Source organism: Lutjanus erythropterus, chromosome 6, assembly GCF_056507025.1.
Source record: "Lutjanus erythropterus isolate fLutEry1 chromosome 6, fLutEry1.hap2, whole genome shotgun sequence".
NCBI lineage: Eukaryota > Metazoa > Chordata > Actinopteri > Lutjaniformes > Lutjanidae > Lutjanus > Lutjanus erythropterus.
Genome location: NC_139322.1, coordinates 25096760 through 25106329, shown reverse-complemented (window position 1 = coordinate 25106329; position 9570 = coordinate 25096760). Strand labels below are relative to the sequence as shown.

The following is a 9570-nucleotide window of genomic DNA, read 5'->3' as shown; positions in this document are numbered from 1 at the left end:
CCTGCCTTTACATGAGTAATAGAAATCTGATGATATTAATAGTGTCACGGGACATTTTCTGCATGGATTACTTTTACCTTATTTTTTTTTCTGATTATCTTACATACTTTTATTACAGCAAAAGATCTGAATACTTCATCCAATACTATCAATAGCCTCGAAGAAAAAAAAAGGAATAATCACCGAAGCTTACCTCTAAAGTTTTGACAAGGAATAGGCTCAAATTAAGTTTGTTTACTTATTATAATGAATGTCAAAATAAATAATTCAAACAAGTCTATTATTACATTGTTAGCCATAACTAATAAATAGTAGAGGAGTTAGTAAATTAATGAGAGTGTTTGATGCAAAAATAACATTTTATTTTAACAAACTGATCATGTGCTTCAATTGCATAGCAGCTCGAGAAAAAACAGAGAAAATTAATAAATAACATAGAAGTACAAATGTATAGGCATTTCCAAAAATAACAGAAATGAGAAAATAATAAAAGTGAAAAACAAAATAAAACTTTAAAAAAACACAAAGAAAACATTTTTATTTAGTTGCAAAATGATTGTCCAACAAAAGAGGCATAAACTAAGCCTCAGACTTAAACCATCCGTCTTCCTGTAGTTCACTTGATCAGTACTGACTTAATTTGTTTGCATTTGAACCCAAGTAAACCAACAGTTTACACAGCAGGAACAATTATTAAACCAACAAACAATAAATTTTACCTGACAAACGAATGACAGCGGGACTGAAACAGGTGAACTTTGAGTCCAGGAACTGGCTGTCAGTGTTCAGAATAACTCAAACCCTACAGGTCAAAGGAATAAGCTTCCCCCTGCCTTGCATACGAGGTGAACTGCTGGTAGTTGCACGCCACGGAGACGGTGCCTCCGTCGGGACTCATCGGCTGGGTCACCCCGCCGTAAGGACACCCGTTGTGGGGAACCAGCACGGGTGGGTGTCGGTGGTGGACCGCGTAGGCAGGGTGGTGGAAGTGAGGGGGTGGGCAGTAGGAGCTGACCGGGCCGCTGGGGGACACGCTGCGGGTGTGCCCGGCGATGACCTGGGAGGTTGTTGGGTATCCGACCGGCTGGGGGGAGCTGGGCTGGCGCAGACCCCAGGAGCCCACATACGGCTGCAGGTAAAGCGGCTCCGGATAGTCCACAGGGTTCCCGGGCAGGTAAGGCACACTCGGGGGTCTGTAGGGTCTCCTCACCCGCCTCCTCCTCCGGTAGTTCCCCTTCTCAAACATGTCCTCAAAGGCCGGGTCCAACATCCAGTAGTTGCCCTTCCTGTCCCCTCCGGTCTCCCTGGGCACCTTCACGAAGCACTCATTCAGAGATAAATTGTGCCGTATGCTATTTTGCCAACCTTTTTTATTCTTCTCATAGTAGGGGAACTTGGAGATGATGAAGTCATATATTCCGCCCAGGGTCTGTCTCTTCTCCTGGCTCTCCTTTATCGCCATGGCGATTAGAGCAACGTATGAATACGGCGGCTTCTCCGGGTGCTGCTCGGTCTCCTGCGCCCCTGTGGGCTCCGCAGCAGCAGCAGCAGCAGGAGGGTTCGGGTTGGAGCTGATGTCCAGGAGCTGCACTCCTTGCTCAGCGGGGGATTTTTCCGCTGCATCCATGGCTCAGGTATATCCGCTTGTGCTCGTCCTCCTGCCGGGGTAAAAAGCTACAGAGTGCCGCTAAGCAAGGCAGCGCTGTGATTGTGTCCGCAGGTGCACTCACTCCTCCCACAGGTACAGAGCGCCTTCTTTCATCTCGCCGAGTTTCTCACAGCTGTACGGGACTTGTTTAGGTTGAAACAGGGGTCACACCACTGTTTAAAAAAAACTGCCACTTTGAAGCGAGACAATCAAAGACTAAGTGCCCCATGCCTTTACAATAGATTAAAAGTCATTTGTAACAAATGGTAACATTGACTTTTCACTAAAGTAAAGCATTTTTGTTTTGTACATTTAGTCGCCCTAACTGCTGAAAATTTGTTATTCGGCTCTGTGTTATTACAATGTGTAAAGAAAAGAAAAAGAAAGAGAACCGTCTAAAACTTAACGTTTCTGTTAATATTAGAAAGATGTTTGCTGTCATACAGGTTATACAAGCACAATCGTGTGAAAAACTTTGGAGGGAATGGCCCATTACAAAATAACTGTAAACTAAGTTTTTGATCATCAGTGAACAAATAAGCCCTGAAAGATTTTTTAAAAATATTTTTTATTGATAAAGGTACATTGAAACACTTGTCTCATAAGCTTGCAAATAGAGATACCATATTACAGTCCATTAAAAATTCTGAAATTTACAAACCCTGATTTATATGTGAGGGTTGGAGGCACTCACACAGACAGACACACTCATTGATCTGCTACCCTTGGACACACAGGACACACACCCTTGCTTAGCACACTGTATCAACTCATAGGCCCATCAGAAACACAAGATAAGTGATAACTATCATGTGCCTCTGAGCTGATTCTGGTTCTATGTTTCCTAGATTTTATATGGCAGATAATGAAAACATGACAAGGCATGATTCATGGAATGACTATATAATGAAGGAATATAAAAGTTCCCTGGAGTCAGTAAATGAGGTACTACAAAATAAAAGTCCCCTGAAATAAAAATAGTCCTTTGAAAAACTCTTTTTAAGATAACAACCTATTTAATTATTTACTTGTTAGATTTATATATTTATGTTTACATGTATCTACATATGTATTGCCTTTTTTATTGCCATAGCCTAATTTATTTATTTGCACTGTAAAAAGAACGCTGTAAAATTTTCAGTTACTTAGTGGCAGCAATTAGTTGGTAAGTTGCTGTAAATACTATTTGTTGGCTATTTGCAGCACAGAGCAGAAGAGGAAGTGTGTCACAAACTGCTGTAAAAACGCCAACTGAAACTCATATTCTGGAGTTGCTGTTTGTCCAAAGAATGTTCCTGAAACCATAAGGCCCAATTCAGAATATCCAACCAGAATATGCTATGATGCCATGCCGCAGCCACACTGTTAAACGCTGATCAAATCTTTTAATAACTTTGGATCGCAAAGTAGTCTAGATGGCACAAACTTATTTTTAAGTCAACTGTATTATTTCTGTAGTAGGAGTTTGTTAAAATACAATGCCTGTAAAACACTGAAATTGACCATGAAATTCAAAATGCCCAACTTCTTGTTGGGTTTAGCCTTTGTGTTCAGGAGACTTTTTTGTGCATCTGTCAGGATACGTGTGTACTGATTTTCGTTCATGTTGGTGAAATATGCCACTGGGGCTGAGCTTTAAAGGGTGTGATCAAGCCATCTGGCTTTTTCCATCAACAAAACTCATATCATATGTTCAGGCCTGGACTAATACTGAAGAAGTGAAGTTCCAGACAGATTGGACCAAGTAAATGTAAGTTAATGCATCTTCCTGTGTGTCAGCGAAACATTGACCTTCGCTGTGCTGCCATGGCAACGTTGTTTGACGATACATCAAGATCTTCACAACATAGTATTATCAAGGTAATGGTCACAGGAGGCGCCTGTAAACCAGGGACACTCAACTTGTTTTGCCTGAGGGCCCCTCTTGCAAAAAATGACAAGGGGCCGGGGGCCAGTTAATGGACAAGCATTACTAATAACATTATTTATCAGACAAAATGAATAAACATTAAAAGGCCCATAACCAGCCCCAAACTAAAACACCTTTTTAAACTTAATTTAAAGTGACTGCACAGTTTTATTAGTCGTATTTACCCTGTTCTGGATTGATAGAGGATTAAAGCTGCTCTAGGACTTCAAACAGGCAGGTTTAACTTGAGCTCACTGCTGTTTGTGAGGGAACATGGACTGTTTGGAGTATCTAAATCAGGGGGTGGACAAACTTTTTCCCTTCAAGAGCCAAAACTGAAAATTAACGTAGTTAAGATACAAAATGATACTAACATCCCAAGCTCCCTTACCCTCCCGTGCAAGAAATCACTCTACCTGTCTACTCAGATTATGAAAATTAATTAATAATCAGGGAATCTGTTGAATGAGTTTTTCAGATTAGTTTGGGGGCTTTTGCCTCTATTGGACAAGACAGGTGAAAGTAGACAGGAAAGGTGCGAGAGGAGACAAAGGAGACAGCAAACAAAAATAAAACAGCATACATAACAATTTATATCTTATATATGTATATATATGTATATATAAATATGTAGAGAGAGAGAGAGAGAGAGAGAGAGAGAGAGAGAGAGAGAGAGAGAGAGAGAGAGAGAGAGAGAGATAGATTACCTACTTTGGGCAGCCCTGATCTAAATAAAGACCAACAGACACTACAGAGGCCAGATGAGTCTGTTTTTTAACTGGATAGTTCATTAACTGGACAGTTTGTTTCAGAAGCATTTTTCACTTTCACTAGTTATCTGAACAAATTCTTTCTGCCTGTGCTGTTGTTTTCACGATTCACTCCAGTCCTGGTGTTTTCTAATCCATTCTGCTAATCAGAGTTCAAATTAATGTTGAATGTTCTCTGAATGAGTTAGTGTCTGTTTATGAGTCCTATGAAATCATTAATAATCTTGTAGAAGACGTAGATGTTTATGACGGTTAAATTCAACAAAATGTTAATGGAGTCTGGCAGACAGTAAGACAGGCAGTCACTGAACTCAAACTCTAGAGTGTGTATTTCATGTCCTGTTAATTTTGCTCAACTTATCAGGTTTTGCTGGTTATTGATCCTGTTTGTTAAAATGTTCCATAAAAGTAAAAGTATGTTTAAAGTTTTTTCATGCAAAAATAAATGAATATTTGAAGAGTCAGAGTCCTGAGTTCAATCCCCCAGCTGGTTGGGGCAGGGCCTTTCTGTGTGGAGTTTGCATGTTCTTCCTGTGTCTGCGTGGGTTCTCTCTGGGTTCTCTGGCTTCCTCCCACAGTCCAAAGACATGCATGCTAGGTTAACTCTAAATTGCCCATAGTTGTGAATGTGAGTGTGAGTGGTTGTCTGTCTCTATGTGTCAGCCCTGCAATGAACTGGCTTCCAGGGTGAACCCCGCCTCTTGCCCAATGTTAGCTGGGATAGGCTCCAGCCCCCCATGACCCTTTGGGAATAAGCGGTTACAGAAAATGGATGGATGGAAGAGTCAGAGTTGTTCTTTATTTTTGTTGTCATAGTGATGTCAGTCAGATTTGGTTTGATCAGAGCTGTGGAGTATTAAATTTAGTTTTTTAAATCAAGGTAAAAACTACAGATTATAGGAACCTTTTTAAAAAAATTCAAACTTCTGAAATCATCAGTTATTTTATTGGTATGTGAAGCACATAGTTATCATATCAGCTGAAAAACATCCATATTGTTCAGACTATTTAAATATTTACAAGATCAAAATAACTATGTAGATCTCCACATTTCTTTTCTTATTTTTTCACAGATTTAATTTTTTTATGACACTCCTCTGACTCTGTATTTGAACACACTGAGCTTGAGATCAGGAGAGAGAGTGAGAGAGGAGCTCAAACTGTTTACATATTTTTTATGAACGTCTCGATCTGGAGATCCAGTCAGAAAAAGTGAGAGAAGCTCACTCACACTTTAAGATCCAACCCACAGAAAGTTTCAAAGTGAGGGCGTCACTGTAACCATAGAAACTCACAACTGACCTCCCTCTGCAACAGTGAGCCTGTCCCCCTGCTCATGTCCGGAAAGGAACCCTTGATTCGCTAAACGCTCCATAGATCAGCGTGGTTTTGGGGTTCCCCTCCAAAGGCTGAAGAAAGTGGGGAATTTTTAGTAGTAGTTTACTCTTGCAATACAATTACTTGGAGAAAAGCAGGTGGCCAACAACAAAAACCCATTTAAGTATTCTCATAATTTGTGACACTTACCTGGACTGGAGGAAAGTCAGGTCCTCTTCTGCCTTCTTCATACCAAAATAAGAAACCGTTTGTATTTTAAATTATGCAGGAAAATTACAGTTTACAGTACTCATGCAGTAAAAACAATAGAAACTGGCATATACATATTATAGAGTAAGGATTTCTTAATTTTACAATAATAATGCTGTGAAAATTGTAGGAATTTGTCACAGTGTATTTATCAGTAACTTAATTCCATAAGCAGTGTTTCCAGCGTCCTATGTTCCCCAGCCCCATGTAGTATATAATAAGTTAAGGTTAATGGTTGGGGCATAGACATAGGGCCCTGGGATCTACACACTCTCCTCAGTCTGCTACAGGGCAGAGAGGTATTTAGGCTTGCAGGTATCAGAGCCCAGCATACCACCCACATACAGTGAGGCATGAACAGCAGGCCTGTCTGTCCGCTGTGGAGGGTAGATAATGATCACCTGCTCACACCAGACAGTCTGTCTCCCTTGAACTGATAGGGAAACACAGATCTCAAAAAGCGAGCAACTAGTGGAAGGCAAATTTGGCAAGGATTAGACAGTATTGTAGGCAGACCATTGTTATCACTGTGAGGGTATTAATTGGTCTTACACTGAACTCTTAAAAAATATTGTATAGGCCATTATAATTACAATGATAATTATTATTGATCTCATATCATGAAACCTATCATTCTGACATGACAAATAAATGCATACGAAATGATGCACAAGACATCTGGACTTTACCATTTGCTATAATAGTGCAGCAAAGTTTTGTCTCGTGCACGTAATCAAAGTAGAGATCAGACCGTTGCAAGGTGTTTGGGGCTTTTTCTTTATAAAATTCAGACTTCGTGGCCAATAAGATTTAAGGAGTGACTTTTCCTGACTCTGGAGCAACTTATGCTCACACACAGGGCAGGAATGAATCTTGATAGAGGCATATGGCTCATATGCTCTCCTCTCTGATTTCTCAGTTTTTAATAAAAATGACAAAAGGAAACTGGACAACCCACTGTCCTTTTTCCTCACAGAGAGAGCTAGATTTACCTCCTGATGTCATATGAGCGAAGTGAGGCGCCAGGCTAAACACAATCTGTGTAGTTTAAGCTATCTGAGACTAAAGAAGAATGCAGCAAAACTGCCAGAAACAAAGATCATGAATACTGGGTTTGGACAAAAGAAGAAATGAAGAGTTGCAGCCTGCAAACATCTTCAATCAGCCATCAAGTGTGACCTGAACACAGCGCTCAAGTTGACTATAAAATATAATTGATCCGATCTGTTCTGAACAAGCAGAGTATTTAAAGGTCTGTCTTTTTTATTTTCAATATGACACGTTTTTTTGAATCCCACGGCATTCTCTGTCTCTCTATTCCCACATCATTTAAGACCCTCACAGCATATCTGATCAAACTCTTTCAAGGACAAGTTTGTCTTTGACGTTTTCTGGTTATTTCTTTCTAATGGAGAGATATAACAGATACCATTCCTAATGCTATTGGAAGATGTAAGGACTTCGGAAAAAATCACTAATGAAACCCTCTGTAAAAACAATGCCATAGTATAGGTCAATTCACAACCATGTTGACAGAATATTCAGTGTTTCTGTTTATATGATGATGGTTATTCTGTTACTGTTACACTGACAGAAAAGTTGAGGGGTTCATGGCTGTGAGGCTGTTAACTATATCATGTTTTTTTTGTAACATTTTTATCACACAGTTAAATGCAGATTTCTACTACTATAATCGTTTAGAAAGACAATACAATGTAATATACAATATTCTGTGACACAAGCTTTATTTATTTATTGACTTATTTACTTGTACTCTACTTGAGTATTTTAATTTTGTGATATTTTCTGCTCCACTAACTTTCAGGGGGGTATTTCTCTCTCCATTACATTTGTCTAACTGCTCACTTGTAAAACACACTGCGTGGTGAGTTTGAAAGTCTTTTTGAGTCTGAGAAAAATGTTGGGCACTAACTAGCTAATAACACATCTGAACAAACTCTGTAATGGCACTAATGCAACGCTGTTTTTAAAGGACCAGTGTGTAGGATTTGGAAGCATCTAGTGGTGAGCTTGCAGATTGCAAACACCTCGTCTCAATCTCCTCTTCCACGCCTGCAGGAGAACCAGTGGTGGCCCACAGAGCCAGTGTTTGTTTTGTCCAGTCTAGGAGGAGGAGCTGAAGCCCCATAGACATAAACAGCTCATTCTAAGGTAACGAAAACATGATTCTTATTTGTAGGTGATTATACACAAATGACTATAATAAAAAAAAGTTATTTACTTTTCAAAACAAAGTTACTGAGTGACTTCACTTATATATGTTGGACTATTTTTTACGTTTGAGAAGGCTACTTTTGCTTGCACACAGGCTTTTAGCAAGTCAGTGGGGATGAGCCCTCGAAAGAGGAAAGCAATGACTTTCAGCCTGCTACAATCAGGAGTTTCCCTGCAGTCATACCACAAATACCTTTTATGCACAGATGGTGACTACACAGCTGCAGTAGTCCAGAACACCAACTCGTCTTAACAGATCAAGTGGCTCAACACCTTTACTTCTTTCTTCCTGAAGACTGACATGGAGGGTGTGTATGCGTGTGTGTATGTGTGTGTGTGCTACGAGGCTGCTTATGATCACACCCTATTGACACTGCAGCAACAGGACACCCTGACGTTTGTAAGTGTGAAGAGTGATGTCCAGCTGCAGACATTTTCTCAGCTGCAGCTTTAAAATTCCTCCTCAAGAATCTCACTAAACAGATCAGTAAGAAGATCATCGTCCTGGTAGCTCATTACTTAAAAATAAAGTTGTTAATTATTAATCATAACTGTTTCCACACCAATAAAACAAAACAAATTAATATAATCTTTTGAGTTTCTTTTGGTTAAAATTCTGTGTTAGTTCAGTTTCGACTTGTCATAGTTGGAAAAGCACAGGTGTTACATATAACATTGATGATGGCTCTGGTGTCTCAGTGATCCATGACAGTGAGTCAGCACGTACAATACCAGGACCCTTTGCCCAGTTTCATAAAACTACTTACAGTTTAAGGTTTCCCTTCATCTAAGGATGAAAAAATGAGGATTGATTATCTTGGGATGGAAAGGAAAATAAGCGTTTGCCCTCAGCTACTTAAGAATTTCCTTATGTTTTGCTTGAAGGTCCTCAGTGACCATTTTCCTCAGAAAAGCAAAAGGAGATATTACAGTCACTTAAAAAGTGAAATTATCTGTGGAACAATGGCTGAATTTGTGGACTGAAGAGGAGGAACAGATACCAAGACACATTTTTCACTTCAGGGAAAAACCCACTGGACACTGAGCGATGTGCAACTGGTTAGAGAGTACAGGTGCACAGTGACGTCATTATTCATATCTGTATTTCGGTTTGTTCAACTAACAAAATTAACTGTCTCTGTATTCAGATAGAAGAAGAGGAAGACAAGTCACATTTAATTGGGCAAATGATTTATACCTAATACCTAATATAGTGGCTATAATGCATCAAAATGATTTAGAATTGGTATATAATTAATAATGAAATATATTTCCACATCTTCATAATGTACCTTTCACTACTCTCTCTTTCTCTCTCTTTTTATTTTAAGCTAAACTAATTTTTATGAACTATCTGAAGCCCAACACCTCCCCTTTACCTGGGGCTATTGAAAAGTCAGAAACTGAAAAAAATGTTTTAT

The 9570-nt window shown here is 39.5% G+C and overlaps 1 protein-coding gene across 1 annotated transcript; it reads right to left on the bottom strand.

Annotated features, from left to right (window-relative positions):
* Positions 1-379: 379 nt before the first annotated feature.
* foxl2l (forkhead box L2-like) lies at positions 380-1665 on the bottom strand. The gene has a single exon (XM_084720017.1). The coding sequence runs from the start codon at positions 1625-1627 to the stop codon at positions 803-805; it is 825 nt and encodes a 274-aa protein (XP_084576143.1). The 5' UTR covers positions 1628-1665; the 3' UTR covers positions 380-802.
* Positions 1666-9570: the final 7905 nt, after the last annotated feature.

Bases quoted from the DNA above. Each gene is read 5' to 3' on its own strand.
- foxl2l (XM_084720017.1), bottom strand. From the start codon at position 1,627: ATGGATGCAGCGGAAAAATCCCCCGCTGAGCAAGGAGTGCAGCTCCTG.